Source organism: Thamnophis sirtalis, unplaced genomic scaffold (assembly GCF_051295495.1).
Source record: "Thamnophis sirtalis isolate CommonGarterSnake01/CBP01778 unplaced genomic scaffold, rThaSir2_p1.2 scaffold_11, whole genome shotgun sequence".
Lineage (NCBI taxonomy): Eukaryota > Metazoa > Chordata > Lepidosauria > Squamata > Natricidae > Thamnophis > Thamnophis sirtalis.
This window is the reverse complement of record NW_028261391.1, coordinates 48,693,461-48,714,688: the sequence shown is the minus strand read 5'-3', so window position 1 is coordinate 48,714,688 and position 21,228 is coordinate 48,693,461. Positions and strand designations below refer to the sequence as shown.

Here is a 21,228-nt window from a genome sequence, read left to right as displayed (position 1 = left end):
TGCATTTGAAGTGTTTTTATTCTTGAAAGGCAATAACAGAGACAAAGTCAAATTGATGTCTATTCTAAATTGATAAACAATGCAAAAAATTCAACATCATCATTTAAATTGATAGAAAGATAACGATAAAAAAACTTTTCTTCCTGTTCAATATTGGCCATTTTCCTTTTCAAAGGGAAACATATTGCAGGTAATAGTCCAATTATATACTCATTCCATAACACAACACAATACACAACAAAACTAAAGCATTTCCAATATCAGATGACATGCTACAGCAATAGCTGTCAATATCCCTTGTCATCTACTGAAAAAGCTTCCCATAGTTTTCAGAGCCCATAATCACAGGCCTCAAGATTATTATTGTAATACAGTTCAACGAAGCCCTTGAAGATTTGAGGATCAGTTATTGTGGCCTGAACAGCTGGATCTAACTTCATCAGATCAACCCAGCATTTTAACCCTGGAGTATGGTCCAAACATCTGGAAAAGAACAGAAAAAGATTTGAGGTAACAGTGAAACTTTCAGGCAACTATCTTTGGACATGGTGTCATTAAGATAGTGTTCAGTGACATTCCTAGGTCAATAGTATAGAATGGATTCAGGTTCAATACCCAAGTAATACTGGGAAAGACCTTTGTCTGAAGCCCTGTCATCAGTAACTGGTATGGAGAATATATTAAATTAGATGTCTAAATACTTTTTTACATTCCTAAGTGAACCTAGAAAGAAATATGACATTCAACTTGGGTAGGGGTTGACCTCCCTAAAGGAAAGTGCTACAGATAGCTGTAGCTGTAGGTAGCTGTAGTTTAGATCAAATAAATGATTTCATTACTTCATTACTCCCAAGTTCTATCATTCAAATTTTTCAGCATACAGTTAATCCTCAAATTACGACCACAAAGTTGAGCCCAAAATTTATGTGGCTAAGTGAGACAGTTGTTAAGTGAATTTGCCCCATTTTATGACCTTTATTGCTCCAGTTGTTGAATGAATCACTGCAGTCATTAAGTTAGTAACATGGTTGTTAAGTGAATCTGGCTTCCCCATTGACTTTGCTTGTCAAAAGGTTGCAAAAGTTGATTACAAGACCCTGGGACACTTCAACCATCAAATATGAAGTTGCCAAGCACCCAAATTTTGATCACATGACCATGGAGATGCTGCAACAGTCATAAGTGTGAAAGATGGTCATCAAACACTCTTTTCAGTGTCATTTTAACTTCGAACGGTCACTAAATGAACTGTTGTAAGTTGAAGCCTACCTGTATATGATAACTTCCCCAACTTTCAAAGAAGCATTTGAAGAAATATTGCTGACAATTACTATATAGTAGGAAGTAAATACAGTGTTAAAATAATCCAACCTAAGCTTTCTACTTCCACTTGTGAGTTAAGAGGAATAGAGGACTCTTGTTTGAAACTCTATGATTATTTGTGCTTTTTTAAAAGGCAACTGGAGCATTTTTTTCCTTGAGGAAGAAGAAGAGAATGTTTCTCTTTTCATCCGAAAAAGCTTCATCTGTTGTGACTGGATGGTGGGGGAATGGAAGGATAGGTTCTGACAGGAAAGTGGTGGTGTGGGGAAGGATTCAATTTTTGGCAGTCATCTTGTCATTAGTATCTCTTTGAGAGCCATTGAAGCCACTGGGGAGTTTATCTGTACCCTCCCAGATCACCTGATACAGATTGCAAATGGTTCTGGCATCTTCTTGGAACTACTAAAAGGACTGCATTGTAGACGGGAAATTAGATGCTGTCTTACTCCTCTGTTGAGGGAAGATTGTTCTAGATGTCTGAGAAGCTCCATAGACTCTCAGTATTCTTGTTTGTTCCAAAGCTATTAATTTCTGATTTGCTAAATTAGAAAAACAGAATGTCAAGAGACATCACACCCAATTCAACTCCTGTCCTACTCTCTTTTGCCTCCTAATGACATCACTTCCATGTAAATTAGAAATAAAACATGTAGAGCTAATATAGCTCTCCTGACAGTAAACTGCAAAAATAACCATGCCCAAGATTTAAGAGCCAAAACTATAAAAGAGGCAAAACACTTACTCAAGTAACTGGAAGCCCTCCATCCGTTCAAACCATGGCCAGATTAGATAATCAATCATGGATACTGAATCTCCACCAAAGAACTTAGTTTTGTGGTTTGCAAGCATCTAAGATACAGGAAGATATGACATTTCTAAATAAAATGAAAGGCCTGACACCATATTTACAGAAACAAAATACGGGAAGATGAGAAAAATTATAAAGATTATTCTCTACAATTCTTATTCTAGATTGTCTATAACTTGATGTATTTTTTTAAAGTACTTCCATGCTGCCCAATTGTGTTAACACTGGTTGGTACAGGAAACATCAAGTCCAAATTATAAAAAATGCAAGGTAGACCCAGAGGTGTTAGTGCGAACATCTTTACTTCCCCAAAATTCAAAATCTTTTATGTGAAATTAAGCTATTAGAGTTAAAAGTAAAACATGTGGAAATGTTACAAGAAGAATACTGTAAAAACAGATTTTAAAGAAGTATGAAGGAAAAAAATATTGAAAGTGCTTAAAATAGAAGTAACTGTAAAAATGAGAGGGAATGGAGCAGAAGATGGACAGTCAAAATGGATCCATGGAGAAATTGTTTGCCTATAGTATTTAGGATCTATCTTTTCCAAAAGCAGAAACCACCACCTGAAACATTCGTACAAATTAAGAGTAAGAAGACATTTTCACTGTAAATAGTTTCAAGCATGGATCTTCATAAAACTCAATCTCTGATCAATTCAAATATCTTGGAAGTGTTTTGAGTTCAGACCAGCTTTGCTTTAAGTTAATTCTCCAAGCTTCTAAATTCTATTTAATTTTTATTTATTTATTTATTTTAACTTTTGTATTATGTGTTTCTTTTAATGTTGTACACCACCCTGAGTCCTTGGGAGAAGGGCGGCATATAAATCTAATAAACCTAAAGCTAAAGCTAAAATGCCAGAAATGACTCATTTTGAAAAATTGAGTTTCAAGAAATTTTTCCAAGTCTTGCACTCAGACTGTTTTGAAACAAAGTGTTTTGTATATCCCTATTACATATTTCCACTAATGAGACTATGCTTCTTCGTGTGCAAGTCTGTTAGCAGGAATATTCCATCTCCTTTGAGATGACTAAAATGTTAGAATTTTTAAGAATATGTATTAATGTATCAGGAGGGCTTAATTCTAATTTGTAATATTTTGTTAAGAGGAAGGGATAGGGACAAAAAGAAGACATTGATCAATAAAGGAGGCCAGCAGAAGAAACAGCTTTACAAGTGCACATTTTCCTATACAGAGAGTAGATGTATTGCTTTCTTTTTTGCTCTCTTCAGAAATTTGATCTGCAGATCACATCACCATGGTTAAATGTATTTATCAATGGCAATGTGGCTTACTCTGAAGCATTATTCTAGTCATTGAAGGGATTATCTCTAACTATTCTAATGAAAAAGCGTAAGTTTAAAATGTCTTCCTGTCATATGGAGAAAACTTATCTGACTAATTGAATGCAGAGGTCAGATGAATGTGGTTCAACTCCTTTTTTCTGAATAATTCACTAGTATTCTGACAGATACACTCATTAGTAACATGATCTTTGACTGCTTGAAATCTTTTATGTAGCCTCCTTTGGAGAAATAAACTCAACAACCATTCCAGTCATTAAAAAAGAGCTCCCAGAAAAGAGACCATCAAATTCCCCACAAGGATAATAGAGATAAAAAGACTCTCTGTATCATCATGCAATCAAAGGCTAGATCTGCAGAGCTAAACTTGAAAGTGTCATACAATTTAAATAATACAGGTGGTACCATCAGCCCCTGTTATTGGGTGTCCTGCTGTTACAACTATTATTGTAGCCGAATCCCTAATTACCGTATTTTTCGGAGTATAAGACGCACCAAGGTTTTGAAGAGGCAAATTAAAAAAAAAGTTTTTGCATTCTGCAAACCACCCCAAAATGGCCCATTTTTGCAAAAAATTGGCCTGTTTTTTTTTAAAGGGCATGAATAGCCCTTAGGCTTGTAGAGTACTCCTGGGGCAGAGGGGGGGCAAAAACGAGCAAAAAAGGCCCGTGTTTCGTGAAAAAGGGCATGGATAGTTTTTAGGAAGCTTATAGAGTGCCCCTGGGGGCTGGGGGGGGCACTCTATAAGCTTCCTAAAAACTATGGGAAAGGCTCATTTCTGCCTTTCCCAGCCCAAGAGCTCTCTGAAAGCCTCTTAAAAGCTGTGCATGGCCATTTTGCAAAAGGGGAGAGGTTTCAGGAGGCAAAAAATGCGGTCTTCAGTCTATAAGACGCACCCAGATTTTCAGCCTCTTTTTTGAGGGAAAAAGGTGTATCTTATACTCGGTTTCTTGCTGGCTGGGTGGTTTCTTGCTGGCTGGGTGGTTTCTTGCTGGCTGAGTATGCCACAGTAATGTCTTCCCTAAAGTACCTGCTGATGGTGGATGATGTAAATTCACATCTCTCCAGGTATCCTGTCATCTAGGATGTAGTCATTTACCTGTCTAAGGTGTGCTTGGGGTATTTTCTTAATACGGTGTACAACTTCTACGAGGTAAAGAATGGACTGGATAGAAATGTAAGAACGGACTGGATAGAGAAGATCTTTTGTGCTCAGTAGAATTGCACATTAATCTTGGACCTAAAACAAAACATCTGATCTTCACACAAATTTTATCTTGATGAAATACATGCAGGTCACTTCTCATGTAGAATACCATTCATTTGCCTAATTTCCTAGCTACAGTTAGGACTACTGGAAAGACTGTTAATAGGAATCTGTCCAATAAGGTCCAAAGGAGAAATTGTTAGGAGTCCTAAAAAGTAATGAGTAGAGAAACAGTGAATCACTGAGAGTGACATGAACTTTACATCTCTCCAAAAGCCATGCATGAATTTGCTGGATTTCAGGAAGAGAATAATAAGTCCACATTATTGAAGCTTGGGGCAGTGACAGAAAGACAGCTACAGCTTGATTCCTAGTGCTGCTGCTTTCTGGATTCTTTTTAGTTCTCTTTCCATTCTACATCCTTCTGAATCTACAGGTGAAACTCAAAAAATTGGAATATCGTGCAAAAGTTCATTTATTTCAGTAATGCAACTTAAAAGGTGAAACTAATATATGAGGTAAGACTCATTACATGCAAAGCAAGATAGTGTACTTGTGTACTGGACCCGTGTCCCTCCTGGCTGGTTGCCAACAGCAGTGAGGTGACCCGAGGCTGGATCCAAGCGGTTGTTGTTGCATCTCTTCGGGAGGGGCACTTCCCCACCGAGCTTAAGGCAGCGGTGGTGAGGCCCCTTCTGAAGAAACCGTCTTTGGACCCAGCTGTTCTTAATAACTACCGTCCAGTCTCCAACCTTCCCTATGTGGGGAAGGTTGTTGAGAAAGTGGTTGCTCTCCAGCTTCAGCGTACCTTGGAGGAAGCAAACTATCTTGACCCCTTCCAGTCCGGCTTCAGACCAGGTTACAGCACAGAAACCGCTTTGGTCGCATTGACCGATGATCTCTGGAGAGCTAGGGATGGAGGCTTTGCGTCCATCCTAGTTCTCCTTGACCTCTCAGCGGCTTTCGATACCATCGACCATGGTATCCTTCTGCGACGACTGCGGGAGGTGGGAGTGGGCGGCACTGTCTTGCAGTGGTTCTCCTCCTACCTCTCGGACAGGTCGCAGTCGGTGTTGGTGGGTGGGCAGAGATCGTCCCCGAGGCCCCTAACATATGGGGTGCCACAGGGGTCGGTCTTGTCCCCCCTCCTATTTAACATATACATGAAACCGCTGGGCGAGATCATTCGGAGGCACGGGATAAAGTATCACCAATATGCGGACGATACACAATTGTATCTGTCCGCCCCGTGCCAACTCAATGAAGCGGTGGACGTGATGAACCAGGGTCTGGAAGCTGTTAAAGACTGGATGAGGGCAAACAAACTGGTGCTCAACCCAGACAAGACCGAGTGGCTGTTGTGTTTTCCTCCCAATAATTTGACCACCGTACCATCAATCAGGCTGGGGGGACAAAACTTATACCCCTCAGATAGGGTCCGCAACTTGGGAGTCCTCCTGGATCCACAGCTGAGTTTTGATCACCACCTATCAGCTGTGACCAGGGGGGCATTTGCCCAGGTTCGCCTGGTGCGCCAGTTGCGGCCCTACCTGAATCGGGAGGCCCTCACGACAGTCACTCGAGCCCTTGTGATCTCTAAGCTGGAATACTGCAACGTGCTCTACATGGGGCTGCCCTTGAAGAGCACCCGGAGACTTCAGCTAGTACAGAACGCGGCCGCGCGAGTGATTGTGGGCGCACCTCGGTTCGCCCACATAACACCTATCCTCCGCGAGCTGCGCTGGCTACCTGTAGATCTCCGGGTGCAATTCAAGGCCTTACTTACCACCCATAAAGCGCTCCATGGTAGTGGATCTGACTATCTGAGAGACCGCCTCCTGCCAATAACCTCCCTGCGTCCCATCAGATCGCATAGAGCGGGCCTCCTCCGTATTCCATCCACCAGTCAGTGCCCGACTGGCGACCACCCGGAGGAGAGCCTTCTCAGTTGCTGCTCCGACGCTATGGAACAATCTCCCCGTGGAGATCCGTACCCTGACCACAGTCCAGGCCTTCCGCACAGCCCTCAAGACCTGGCTAGCCCGTCAGGCCTGGGGATAAATTTTCCTGCCCCTCCCGAATGCTGAGTGAATGTTGTGTTTTAGCACTTTTTGTTATTTCACTTTTCTTTTTGTCGTATTTTGTCTTTCACTCCCCTCCCCTCATTATTGTAAGCCGCCCTGAGTCCCCTCAGGGAAAAGGGCGGCCTATAAATGTTAAATAAATACAAATACAAATACAAATAGTTCAAGCCGTGATTTGTCATAATTGTGATGATTATGGCTTACAGCTCATGAAAACCCCAAATCCACAATTTCAGAAAATTAGAATATTACATGCAATCAATAAAACAAGGATTGTACATAGAACAATATCGGACCTCTGCAAAGTATAATCATGCATATGTACTCAGTACTTGGTTTGGATCCCTTTTGCAGCAATTACTGCCTCAATACAGTGTGGCATAGAAGCTATCAGCCTGTGGCATTGCTGAGGTGTTATGGAAGACCAGGATGCTTCAATACCGGCCTTCAGCTCTTCTGCATTGTTCGGTCTCATGTCGCTCATCTTTCTCTTGGCAATGCCCCATAGATTCTCTATGGGGTTCAAGTCAGGCGAGTTTGCTGGCCAATCAAGCACAGTAATCCAACAGTCATTGAACCAGGTTTTGGTGCTTTTGGCAGTGTGGGTAGCTGGAAAATTAAGTCAGCATCCCCATAAATCTCATCTGCAGAGGGAAGCATCAAGTGCTCCAAAATCTCCTGGTAGACGGCTGTGTTGACCCTGGTCTTAGTGAAGCATAGTGGTCCAAAGTCCTGTTGCTCAGTGGTCCAAAGTCCTCTTTTCTGATGAGAGCAACTTTTGGAAACCAAGGACCCAGAATATGGAGGAAGAATGGAGAGGCCAATCAAGCACAGTAATGCCATGGTCATTGAACCAGTTTTTGGTGCTTTTGGCAAAAGTTGCTCTCATGAAGCATCCTGGTCTTCCATAACACCTCAGCAATGCCACAGGCTGATAGCTTCCATGCCACGCCGCATTGAGGCAGTAATTGCTGCAAAAGGGGCCCAAACCAAGTAGTGAGTACATATGCATGCTTATACTTTTCAGAGGTCCGATATTGTACAATCCTTGTTTTATTGATTGCATGTAATATTCTAATTTTCTGAGATTGTGGATTTGGGCTTTTCATGAGCTGTACGCCATAATCATCACAATTATGACACATCACGGCTTGAACTATCGTGCTTTGCTTGTAATGAGTCTTATCTCATATATTAGTTTCACCTTTTAAGTTGCATTACTGAAATAAATGAACTTTTGCACGATATTCTAATTTTTCGAGTTTCACCTGTATAAGCTCCTCTCTTCCTTTTCTGTGGAAAGTGGTAAAAACATGTACACCAGCTGAGTTTGTGCTGGTCTAGTTCTTCATTCTCTTAAAATAAAAATATTTTTTATGTTAGATAAGTTTTTTAAAAATGCAAGAAACATAAGGGACACACAGTTGTTAAGACTTGTGCCATGCAACTTCCTTGTAGAAAGAGTAACTTGCTTGCAATAGTCTTAGACATAGACAAAAGCACTTCTACTCAAGTACTGTATGAGAATGGCTCCCCTGGGGGACAGATTCATGCAACTTCATATACATAGAATGAAGTTATTTAAACTAGATCTGACAGTGCACCCCTAAACAATACAAAACAACTTTGTCTTTAAAATGGTTGCAACTGTTGGGAACAGAATAGAATAGAAAAGTTAACCTAGCATATAGTATGTCAATCAGCATTCAAAGAATGCAGGGAAGTCTCTACTTCATTCTTTTCCAAGTCTCAAGTCCTCCAGAACGGTTCTGCCTACAATTTATAAATCTCGAAGCCACCACATTTAATAAGATTCTTATCTGGAAGGCAGCTATAATTGATTATGACAGTTCATTGCTTTTTTCTCTTAAAGAATGAAGATCATAAACCATTTACCTCTTCAAGCCTGAGAAGCTTCTCCTGGTATTCACTCTTCGGTGCTGATGCATCTTCACCATTCCTGATAGCCAGAGTATACTTGTAGGTTATTGGAGGCACCTAAGTAAATTAGAAATGATACATTACCAAGACCCACAAAAATATAGGATTTTCATTCAAGATACAAAAAATTATTATGGGAATATAGAGAGACAATACCATCAACAAACAATAAATTGTCCTGGTAACATATTTTATCCCAATTTTTATTTATAACAGCAAATAGGACCAGAATTTCCATTGCTAATAATGTGGCAAAGTGTCATATTGCCATATTGTCAGCAATCCCTGCTGTTAAACAAGAATTGTGGATTGTTAGGCAAACTATCTCCTCACCACTGCCGTCTTCCAACAACCACGTTGAGCAGGAAAGGTGGCAGGAAATTTCTACCGTGTTTCCCCGAAAATACGACACGGTCTTATTTTCTTTTTACCAACAAAATATGGCTTGGGCTTTATTATGGGGGTTTATTGTTTTGGGGTTGCTGGGCGGCTGCTCTCTTGCGAGTGGGCTCCCAAACAGCTGGGCACAGCCTCATGGGCGAATGGCTATGTTGCACTGTCGCAGCAGCGCAACACAACAGCCATGAAGCGACCACGCTCACGAGCAGGCCACCTGGCAAACCCTCTTTGCAGCCAGGAACAGCACCATTCACTGACCTAGGGGTATTGCCAAGCCACGTGAGCGCCTGTTCGCTGCCACCCAGCTCCTGCGGCTTGGCGCCTTCCAAATGCCAGTGAATGGCACTCTGCACGGCTGGAGAGGGGGGTTGTGTCCACGGCTGTTTCACTCTCGCTCACCCACCTCCCAGCCTCATGATGCATGGCCCAGTTCTCATTATGAAACCTGGGCACCTCCGCCACCATCCCAGCCTGGCTTTTTCCATGGCTTCCAACTCAAGTCTTTCGGCAGTGGCCGCTCTGGGCGCTCGCTCTATGGTTGTGGGCCAGCTGCCTGCAGAACGTACAACCATAGAGTGTGTACCCAGAGCAGCCACTGCTGAAAGACTTGGGTTGGAAGCCGTGGAAAAAGCCAGGCTGGGATGGTGGCGATGGCGGAGGTGCCCTGGCTCTGTAATGACAGCTGGGCCATGCATTGGGAGGTGGCTGAGCAAGAGCGGAACAGCCACTCGTGCAACTCCCCTCTCCAGCCATACAGAGCGCCATTCACTGGCATTTGGAAGGCGCCAAGCTGCGGGAGCCGGGCGGCAGCAAACAGGTGCTCACGCGGCTTGCCGATACCCCTAGATCAGTGAATGGCGCTGTGCCCGGCTGCAAAGGGGGTTTGCTGGATGGCTGCTCGTGAGCGTGGTCGCTTCATGGCTATTGTGTTGCACTGCTGTGACAGCGCAACACAGCCATTCGCCCATGAGGCTGTGCCCGGCTCTTTGGGAGCCCGCTCGCAAGAGAACAGTCGCCCAGCAACTCCCCTCTTCAGCTGGGCACAGCACTGCTCACCAACCTAGCGGTATCCCAAAGGTGCCAAGCAATGCGATCGCCTTTGCCTCCCCCCAGGTTCCCGCGGTTTGGCACTTTTGGAATACTGCTAGGTTGGTGAGCGGCGCTCTGCCTGGCCGGAGGTGGGTGGTTGTCCAGGGGGCTTATATGCGGGGGAGCTTATATTTTTGCCCACCAGAAAAATGTGGCATGGCTGTATTACGAGGACATGTCGTATTTTTGAGGAAACACGGTAGAATAGGTGGCTTGCAAGCAGGCTGACAGGCAGGTAAGTGGATACTGCCAGATGGGAGAGGGAGCAGGCAGGAAAGCATGGCCCAGGGGCATCAGGGCTTGGGGTACTTGTTGCTTGGTGGGAGATGATGCTTGAGAGTGCACAAATGGGAGGCATGCTATGAATGCAGTGGGTTAGGATAGCTGCTGCTGGATAAGAGGATGCACAAGTGTTCCTTTGTGGCAGATAGGCGTGGTAGAGAAGGATGTGCACCATGTGGGCACAGTGGGACCTAGGGTGCCTGCAGCCAGGTAGGGAGGATGTGCAAGGGGGGAAAGAGTTCACAAGGCTACATGAGTGGTGAAAGAAATACAATCCAAAAGGGGCAGGGCCTGGGGTGCCTATTGCCCCGTTGGAGCGCAGGTGCCCAACAGTGTGCGAACAGCCACAGAGGATGTGTGAGTGGCTGGAGAGGCTGGTCGTGAGCTCAACAGTCAGGGAGAATGCACAGGTGGAGGAGTCTTTCCCAAGCAACTTGGGACTTCTCTGCTGGCTTCCCTGTTGACTTTGCTTCTGGGATGCCAGTAGGGAAGGTAGCGATCACTTAGGATGTTACAACTGTTGTGAGAGCCAGTTGGCAAGCTGTCAGATCATGATCAAATGACTACAGGTTGCTGAGATAGACAGATCTTCTAGGACTAATTGTGTCTACCAATTTGGTTGTCTCAAAGGTGTTTTTTCAAAAGGCCACTGGACTATGCTATTTTCTTTGAGAAAGACATTTCACTTCTCATCCAAGACGTGTCTTCAGTTCTGACTGAATTAATTAATTGATCAATTAATTGAACAGCATTTCTCAACAGAGGGGAAGGAATACACCATCACCTATCTCCTGCCTGTTTTACCAGGTAATCTACCAGTTTTATTATAATCTTCCACACTAAAATGAATTTCTTGCTATGCTTCAATAATACCTTAGAAAAATATTCCAGGAGCATTTTCTGATATGCTTTTTCATAAGGGTCCGCAGGGTACAACTTCTTTTCTGGGTAAGCTTCATCCAAATATTCACAAGTGATTGGAGATTCATAGATCAGCTGTCCCTTGCTTGTTTCTAGCACAGGTACCATTCCAAATGGGTTCTTCTCAAAAAACCATTCTGGTTTGTTTTTCAAATTGATATTAACTATTTCATGGCTAAGTAAAATGAGATGAAATCACCAGGTTAATTCTTTTAGGAGGCTAAAACAGGCTATGCAAAAACAAGGTTGTTCAAAGTTGTTGTAGTGGGGAACGTAAGAGGATAAGGTATACTGGGTACATTCACCACCTTGAATTATTTGTAAAAATAATAAAGATGGAATAGAAATAAATAAAAATAAAATATACGAGTAGTAATTCCTGCTATATGCTGTTTGAAAAATATAATATGATAATATTAACTCTTGGAAACTGGAAGAGAAGACTCTTAAATTCTGGTTTTAGGGTTCTAATTTGTGTGTATCGACATAAGGCTGTCTCCACCTAATTCAAACAGGACAACCAAAGAAGTTAGTGTCCATGGCTTGCATTTGCAGCCTGGCTCCATGTTCCTTTCTTTCTTTCTTTCAACAAAGTTTTGGAACAAGATTCAGATTATGTCCATCCTATTGGATTGCATGGCATGGCTAGGAGAATAACTGTCCCTTGGATTACTTCATGCTAACCTTTCCCTGAAATACAATCACCATATATTTAATGGTTAAGCAAATTTCATCCTTTGGTAACATACCTAAATGATCTCAGAAAGTTAACAGGAGTAGTCTTCATTAGCATCAGGATAGGAAATCACATATCCTAATAAAAATAGGGGGAGGAACCAGAGCACCCTGGAAGAGCAAAGGCTAATCACTTTCATATGGTCGCCAAGAAATCTGCATGAACAGACCTACTTATAAACCCAACAGAAGTTAAGCCCATCTCTAGAATCCTGATTTTATCTTAACTGGTATGATGTGGAGGACAGGTTTTTTTAAAAAAAAAAAAATTAAAGAGATGTCCTATGGCTGTTCATACAAAAACAGCTAACCATTATAATAAATTGGACCATGTGCACATGCTCATTCACTATTTAAAAAGAGTGATGGACATATTAGAAAAATAACTAAATGCCATATTCCTTCAAGTTGCTTTGAAATCCAAAAGGAATGTAACTCAGGCATGTCTATGCCTGAAATACTGCATTATATTCTAATCCAATAATCTACTCATGCAAGATGATCTACAATCATCACAAGACAAATCTTGGAAATGATTAAGAAAACATATTACATAATCATAATAGAAATACCAAGAATTTGAAAGAAAACAACCACCCCTTCCCTTTAGCTATCCATCAATCTCCCTATTATATTTCTAAACTAAGTTCTCAGATGAAATCTTTCTGCAGCAGAATCCCCTAGGAACAAATCTGAAATTGAAAATGTTCTATGATATTAAACGAAGGAAAGTAACATGTTTTGAAGACAATATCTGCTAATTTTCAACAAAAAAAAGGATTTGATATTTTTACATCAAGCTGTAATGAATATAGGAGAAAGGTATTTGCTCATACTTGATTCCTTTGGCTTTTAGGATGAGTCGAGTTCTCTGTGCAAAAGGGCAGTAACGCATACTGTAGACGAATGATTCCTTCAGGCACTGGCCCTGGGGCTAGATTTCCTGAAAGACAGGTTCAAATTTCTAGTCAGAACTAACAAAAACTAGATTCTATCTTGAAGACAAACAATCAGCCATCCGAAAAACAAGGTAACGCTTATTGTCATATAGCTGTATAGACAACGGCACACATTAAAATGTAATTCTGATGCCCCCCACTCTCAAAAAGAAGAATGCCACAAAACAATGTCACCATCCCAAGGATAACAATATAACAAAAAAGATGCCAAGCTATACAACAATGACATCAAAACTTATATTAATCACAGTACATACATAGCGGAAAAGAGAGTCTTGATTGTTAGCAAGGTTAATAGTATATGGAACAAAGCTGTTACAGAACCTAGTTGTTCTGCTTCAGATACCACAAAGCCTCCACCTAGAAGGCAACAACAAAAACATGACATTAAAGTGTATAATATACAAAAAGAGAAAAAAAGGCAGGAATTAAAACTCTCAAAACAAGCATTGTCTATCTTCTTACTATACTTTCTCATTATTGTTACTCAATAGTTTATCTTACACACCGTGTCTTCATACAATATATTAAGCTTGGGCAGTGTGTTTATGCCTCTGTGTTGTACTGCTTTTTACCCAAAACTATTGCAACTATTTACCCAGTGTGTTTAGAGTATAGTCTGTTGCAAAAAACCAAATAATGGTAACCGGATAAACCTGGATTAAAACTACCCAAGCTTCATGTGTTTTATAAATACAAATATCTACATCTGAGTCATAATAGAAAGGAATGAGTACCAAGAATACATCCTTTTGTTAGAGTAATCATTACTGGCCAAATTTTAAACAATTTTATGCACGCAGGTTTAATGTCTGTTAACATTAAGAGTGATATGGAGGCCATTAAATGGCTTGTGTGTTATGTTGTCGCTGGTGTGGGGGGTGGAAGGCTTTTATATTATTTTACTAGTTTAATAAATTTATTATTTGATTACTTTCTCTCTTAGTTTTAATTTCTATATATGGTGTTTTTATATTCCTGTAAGCTGCCTTGAGCCACCATGTGTGAATAGGCGGCAATATAAAATTTATAAATAAACAAACATGCAAACAGTAAATATACTAGGGCAAGGCTGCATATCAGAGTATACAGTCCACCAAAAGTCATATCAGAAGTGTACACATTGGTTGTATTACACAACCATCACCACCGCCCCAATTTTCGATATGTAGCATTTTTAATCTTAATGATAGAGAAACCATTCATCGTTTCTGGCCACCCAAGACCAGGGGTCAGGGGTTAACATCTTTATCGACATGATATTCCCCATGAAACTCCATTGCATGTCGTTCACCAGCTCTTGAAAAACGGCGTGGGTGAAGACCAGCCCTGGACGACACCCAACCGCCTTAGGGAAGGTCACGGAAAAAGTTTCCACCAAACGAATAATTCTATAACATCCCTAGAAAGGAGGGTTGCCTTAAGCCAGTTGGATTGTTAAAGAAGGTGCTCCTCCTTGGGATCAGAACGCTTGCTCACCTTTTCCCAAGCTTCTAGCGAATTCCCCAGACATCTTGCTTCGGTTCACCAGAGAGAAAATGGTACCGGCTGCGAACATCGGAATTTTCCCTTAAGACTTCGCCTTTTCTCTCCACCCGCCCCTCGACGCAGTCTGGCTCCTCCCTCTTCGTTAGTGGGTCATCTCCCTCTTCCGCTGGATGCTTAAGAGATTTCCACGCTGGCTGATTGACACGAAACAAATGGCTCGGAGGGCAGAGCGAACTGATAGTCTTCTATCGCGGCAAATACTTCCGGCGTAGCAAACTCTCGGATACAGCTGCGGATGAACTGTAAGGGTCTGTGCATTTGAAGTACAGTTAGGAAGAGTACAAATTCCATCTTCTCTGTAAACATACGTTTGAAGATCAAAGACAAGGATTAAAAGGTCTAAAAACAGGGCGGCAAATGGATTCTACTGCCAAGTTCTCTGCCCGTGTTTAGTTTCGCTTTGTCTGCGTTTAGACAATTGCGCGTCATTTTCTTAGGATAGCGGAATTCAAAACGTTCCACATCACGCTAAATGTCATGTAAACCCCAGTAACATTGGACTTCTATTAAGCCCTGTGATTCAACTTAATGTGTAAACCATGCAACTTGCCTGATGACACGCAAAGGTAGCCAACATAGAAAGATAAATCTGCAATTATCCTCAGCAGATATATGATATGTTTTAGTGCATATTTTTCTGTTGAATATTGGATTATTTTTGTTGTTGGGGTTGGGCGTTTTTTAACTTTAGTAAAATGCCTAGAATCTCTGGGTTGAGGTGATATATTAATATTTGTATAAATAAACAAGTAAAACTTTTTTGTCTCTTGCAAGTCATTTCAAGTTAAAACAATGTTTACTGGCTGTGCAGACTTAAAATTATGACCAGAAATGGAAAATAAATTCCCCCTCCCTAAGTTATATTGTATATCTGTAAAATGATGATTGTAATTGATGCATCTCATAAGGTACACAATATATTTTAAAACTATACCACAAGTTAATAAAAACATAGGAATAAGAAGAGGTTAACAGATTAACAGAGTTGGAAGGGACTTTGCAAGTCATATAGTCCAACCCACACCCCATCCAAGCAGGGGACCCTGCACCATTTCTGACAGATAGAAGAAGTAGACAACTTGTTGGGTCATTGCTTTAGAGATGCTACTTTATGCTCAATGCCTTCAACAATAGCAGAACTTTTAATGTATTGGGAAATTCTTAAATATTTAGAGATGTATCTGCCTTGAACAATAGTCCTTATTGAACTGTATAGCACAGCCAAATATCAGCAGTTCACAACTGGAAATGTTTTATGACATTTTTGTATTATGTAAAATGCTTTATGATAATTTTATGGTGATAGCTTAATAACATTTGCCAAATTTCAATTCCATGGGAGTCATGGGTCCTGGATTTTGAATACATTCTGTAATTTAGCCCATTTGAGATACCTTTATTGAAAATGTTTTGTCCTACAATGCACAAGTACACACAGTTAAAAATTACAAATACAAGAGTTTTATTACTAGTTAGAGGAATGCTTTTCTAAGAAAACACCACTCATTCTTTCAGTGCATTAAAAATTATTGCATAAAGTTCTCTTTCAGCAGTAGAAAATAACGGGATGGCCAATATCTATTCATCTAGATAAATAGCTTCTGTTTGTCTCTCAGAAATTTTGAAATGTTTTCCTGTTATTTCTGGTTTGCAAAGGAACTCAAACTGGTTCTAAATTGTAGATCAGTGGATTTTTACAGTATTGCATATAATTGCCACATAGAGTTTTGAAATAGAGTTTGTCATCAAAAAGAGGTTTGCCCTACTCCCACTAATCGCAACTTAAATAATCAGCACTTTAACAATTTAAACTTGCAACCAGTTTTAAATCCCAGATTTAGAAAATATTACATAGTGATTTCAGGATCCTTAATTTCAAAGCTTTTGTTTGTCTCGCAGCAGTTTTGAAATATGTTTTCCTCTTATTCCTGGTTTACAAAGGAACTCAAACTTGGTTGATTCTAAATTGTAGATCAATAGCAATAGCAGTAGACTTATATACCGCTTCATAGGCCTTTCAGGCCTCTCTAAGCGGTTTACAGAGAGTCAGCATATTGCCCCCAACAATCTGGGTCCTCATTTTACCCACCTCGGAAGGATGGAAGGCTGAGTCAACCCTGAGCCGGTGAGATTTGAACCGCTGACCTGCTGATCTAGCAGTAGCCTGCAGTGCTGCTTTTAACCACTGCGCCACCTTGGCTCTTCAGTGATTCAGATCACTGAATTTTCAGAGTAACACACATTATTGCCACATAGAGTTTCGAAATAAGTTTCATCAAACAGCTGTTTGCATTTTTTCCACTAATAGTAACTACAATTATCAGCACTTTAACAATTTAAACTTGCAACCAAATCCCAGTTATAGGAAATATTAACAACGAAAGGAAATGTGTGGATTTTCCAGATCCAAATATGACAGGCTTTTTACCAAATAGGTATCTTGTTGGGACTGCAAAACCTATAATTATAGGTTGGTGTTCCTACAAAAATGCTCTAGAAAACTTGCTAGAAATCTTCCTAGGTTGTCTAATTCTGTACCTCTATTTATGACTGATGATTGCAGATAGTCTTTGACTTAGGACCACAATTGAACCCAACATTTCTGTTGTTAAGTGAAACACTTGTTAAGTGAGTTTTGACCAATTTTATGACTGTTGTTAAGTGAATCACTGAAGTTGTTAAATTATAACATGGTTGTTAAGTGAATCTGGTTTTACTTTGGTAACATGCAGTTACCAAAATGTGTAAGTTTTGAAATGAACAAGTTTAAATAGTATCAAAATTTTGGTTATCATATACAGATGGACCAATGGGAAAAGAGGTGATTAAAAGGACTGAAATTTATATTATGATATGACTTATAAGAATTTTAACAAAATAAATTACTGTTGGTATATGTTACCAGAAAAATTATCAAGAACATATAAAGAGCTACTTCAAATTGAGGTTGGAAATGTAAAAAATATGAAGAGTCATTTTATCATGCACCAGGAACATGTAAACAAATATTTGCATGGAAACATTCCTTGAATTTGGGAGAGAAAACATTAACCTTTGCAAAGTGGCTCCTCTCTGCCATAATATAAATCACCAAGGGAAAAGCAAAAAGCAGTTCTTAAGGGGGGGATGTCATGTCTTTTTATAAGGTAAAGAATTATATATAAATTAATATTTGTCATGCATCAAAAAGCAACAAGAAAAGACACTGATTAGTCATGAGAAAAGACAGAGTCCCCTCTGAGGGACAATTTAGAAATATGAAATGTAAATCAATTAACAAATAAATTGTATATTTGCTTTGTCATCCTTGCTTCTTTCTTTTAACACTTAGAATACTCAAGGACTCTAGAATATGCTCCCTATTGGTTAGTGTCAGGGCTTGCTGAAAAGGCTTCTCACACAGGAAAAGAAGAAAATGATTTTGCTTAAAAAGAAAACAGTCTCCTAACTTCAAATGGGGGACATGAATGCCTAAAATGCTAATATCACCTTTATAAAAAAAAAACCCATAACGCAGCTTAAAGATTCAAATAACGTCATTAAGTGGCTTGTCTAATTTTGGAACAGTATGGTGTGCGAATGTAGCTATTAATTTATAAATCATGATTTATGGCTTAACATGCGTAAACCTAATTATTTTCAGTTTATTCAATACATCATCGCTCAAATTCAAGTTGTTCTGTTGAAGTGGCCAATTATTCACAGAAGCTTGTTAAAATAGGACTTCTTTTAAATGTTTTCATTTATTCATTTTATTTAATTATTGCTCTATTTTTCGAGAGTCTGAAAGGGTAACTGGTGGAAAAAATAAAAGTAAAAAAAACAAACATTCATTTCTTTATTCTTGCTCCTCCCACGTAGGCTACTGCAGCCGGTAGCGAAACTTCCTCTTATTTTAACACTTAGCGTACCACATTAAAAAAAAAGGAATGGAAAGAAATTGCATATAACTCACTTGGAATATGTGGACTGCAATGGCAGAAGGAGGAGGAGTATATTAGCTTTAGCCAATGGCAGAAGTGCAGCTCGCGGTTGCTGGGATACGAATGTAAACGGCAAGCCTCGGCTGCGCGAAGATCAAAGCAGCGGGCAACATGGACCCTCTGAAAGCGGGCGGCCGTCGCCCGGTATCCGCGACGCACAAAGCCGAGCTGGAACCCAAGTACGAAGGGATAGGAGAGGGAGGAGAGGCTTTCTGGTGTTTCTGAGATGTGCTTTCCTAAAAACCTTTTTTTTTAATTCCCTACCTTCCGGGGGGAAAAGGCCATATAGAAGAGCGCGGTTTTCTTTTTGCCTCGTAAACAAATAAGTTTGGGTTTTGTTAAGATAAGGACCACCGGTTTTTTAGTCTATCATGTGTTTTTCAAGGAAACAAAATTACCAGCTGCGCATAGTTGTTGTTTTTTAATGCAAGCCCAGCTGTTTGTTTTCTTTTTCATGCCAACATCCTTGGAGACAGTCCTGAGGTTTGTTGGAAAGAGTACTTCGGATGTTTCTATGGGAATCATAGTGTTATATTGAAGAGTGGGGTTGAAATAAATAAATTGTCAAGGAAAAAAGACAGGTGAAAAAGAAATAAATAGTTTGATATTGCTGCAAATGGTGAAACTGAAGAAAATTCATGGGGATTAAATAAATACAACGTATGTGAAGGAAGAGTTGTGGTTAGAGGAAGTTGATGACATTTTCAAAAGTGCAGAGGTGAGAATTTTAAAGAAGGAAGGTGCAACCTATGAAGCAGATCTGGTGAGAGTAAGGATAATGTAGTGCCTTGGCACAACTTACAAAGGTGGAAAGATGAAGGTCTCAAATGTCCTCACCCAGAAGGACTTTTCATATCCTGATTTTTTATATCTTGTCATACTTCTCACATTGTAGAGTAGCAACTTGAGAATTTAGATAGCTATCACCTACCAAAAAGAGCCAGTTTGGTTTATTGGTTAAAGCACCAGGTTAGAAACCAGAAGACTGTGACTTTTTGTCCTCTCTTAGGCACAAAACCAGTTGGGAAAAAGGCAGTGGCAAACCTCTTCTGAAAAACCTTGTCAGGAAAACCACAGGAACTAACCCATGTAGACATGATGAGTCAAAACTGGCTTGAGGGTACACAACCCCCACTAGGAAGCACTTTATTTAATATGTGAGATTAGTCATCTATAATTAAACATATTTCCCTTAAAATATATTTTTCCCCAAGGTGGGTACAAGGATTCACCAATAGGAAAGTTGGATTTATCAACAACAGGACTGTTTCTTATCCTTGTGGCAATTACATTATCTTTATTAACATGGAAACTCGAGAGAGATCATTCTTGCGATGTCACCATGGAAATATTGGAGCCTTTGCAGTGAATGCAAGTCAGAATCTTGTTGCTTTTTCTGATCGGCAGTTGAATCCTAGAATCTATGTTTACAATTTTCCAGGACAAAAGAAAATAGCAAAATTAAAAGGTGGGTATGAGGACACTTTTATATATAGTATTATTCCATATACTTATGGCAGCATTCAGTCAAATAAAAAGCCAACATATTTCTGTTCCTGGGAGGGATGGGTGAAGAATGCAGGCATGTATGCCAATAATACATATACCCAGTAGGATTGCCCAAGGTGTAAAGATCATTTGCAGCTGCCCACCTAAAGCAAGCAGGCATTTATATCAGGCAGTACTGATATAGAAAGATGCTGAAAGTAGATGATCCCTTTCAGTGACAACAGTAAAACATTTCATACTATGTAAAAGAAGGCAATATTAAACCATTCCAGCAATTTACTGCAAAAACCAAAGGACACCATAGTGACTGGAGGTAAAGTGCAAGGGCAATCCTACTGGTATATGTATAAAATGCAAGTCCTTAGGTTGGATGGCACTCTCTATGATAATCACAAAATATGTCAAAAATTAATGTATGATGCATGGATTTTGTAAAGATGGAGCAGAATGGCAAGTGAGATGAAAAACTAGTAACTGGTCAAAACTGATTAAATTTAAAGACTGTATAAGATTTGGAAATAAGGTTGGGAAAAATCTATATGACACATGGAGCTGCCTTTCAAGATTCTCCTAAAATTCTGATTTGAGCATCATCAGGTGGCTGTTTAAATTTTTGAGGGGTTAAAAAAACCATGTTACATGGCGCCAAAACAGTTTTAATGAGTTTAATTCAGAGATGATTCATCTATCATCACACTGTACCATAATGTGATGGGAAGGGCAAGCAGGAATAGAGTAACAATAATATGAGGCTGGAATAACACATTATAGCATCTATTATGGACTGGGAAATTTTAAAATCTATCTTAAATTTTAAAAACTACATTAAAATATTAAATAAACTTGTTTTAATAAGCTTTAAAGTCTATGCTACTTTTAACTTTTAGGGCAAGCCAGTCTAGACTATTCCTTGCTTGCATTCAGTCACACAGGTCCCTATCTGGCCAGTTATTCGTCGCTGCCTGAGTTTTGCCTTTCAATATGGTAAGTATTGATAGCATATTTTAATAGGGACAAGTGGGTCAGAATTGCAGTCACACAAATTATGTATCAGAATTCTCTACCTTTCTGCTGTATTCATGAATTAGTGTGCTTATGTGCATATCATTTTGCTTGGCTTTTTGCAAGTGA

General features: G+C 40.0%; 2 protein-coding genes across 11 annotated transcripts in view; one reads left to right on the top strand and one right to left on the bottom strand.

The window, feature by feature from the left end:
* LOC106543499 (glutathione S-transferase omega-1) lies at positions 1-14,693 on the bottom strand. Of its 3 annotated transcripts, none has more exons than XM_087725807.1 (7): positions 14,537-14,642; positions 13,315-13,417; positions 12,935-13,041; positions 11,316-11,538; positions 8,628-8,729; positions 2,066-2,172; positions 1-483 (listed from the first exon to the last, which is right to left on the bottom strand). In XM_087725807.1, exons 3-7 carry the CDS (start codon positions 12,991-12,993, stop codon positions 330-332), a joined length of 645 nt encoding a protein of 214 aa, XP_087581933.1. In that variant the 5' UTR covers positions 12,994-13,041; positions 13,315-13,417; positions 14,537-14,642; the 3' UTR covers positions 1-329. The 3 variants fall into 3 exon arrangements, with proteins under 3 accessions (XP_087581933.1, XP_087581932.1, XP_013915004.2); XM_087725806.1 differs by having other exon boundaries at positions 13,382-13,417; XM_014059529.2 differs by lacking the exon at positions 13,315-13,417 and having other exon boundaries at positions 14,537-14,693.
* Positions 14,694-18,665: 3,972 nt separating this feature from the next.
* The window catches only part of CFAP43 (cilia and flagella associated protein 43), a 63,900-nt gene continuing 61,337 nt past the window's right edge, over positions 18,666-21,228 (top strand). For 6 of the 8 annotated variants that reach the window (XM_087725796.1, XM_087725797.1, XM_087725795.1 and 3 more), the window contains exons 1-3: positions 18,666-18,767; positions 19,803-20,056; positions 20,985-21,081. In XM_087725796.1, the coding sequence (XP_087581922.1) occupies positions 18,700-18,767; positions 19,803-20,056; positions 20,985-21,081 (419 nt within the window). In that variant the 5' untranslated portion in view covers positions 18,666-18,699. Of the gene's footprint in view, positions 18,768-19,802; positions 20,057-20,984; positions 21,082-21,228 lie in introns of those variants that run through there. The other 2 variants (XM_087725799.1, XM_087725800.1) reach the window with 2 other exon arrangements.

Bases quoted from the DNA above. Each gene is read 5' to 3' on its own strand.
- LOC106543499 (XM_014059529.2), bottom strand. From the start codon at position 12,993: ATGCGTTACTGCCCTTTTGCACAGAGAACTCGACTCATCCTAAAAGCC. The intron at 11,539-12,934 runs GTATGAGCAAAT...CATTTTACTTAG, and splicing joins CTAAAAGCCAAAGGAATCAA to CCATGAAATAGTTAATATCA. The intron at 484-2,065 runs GTAAGTGTTTTG...GTTCTTTTCCAG, and splicing joins GAGGGCTTCCAGTTACTTGA to ATGTTTGGACCATACTCCAG.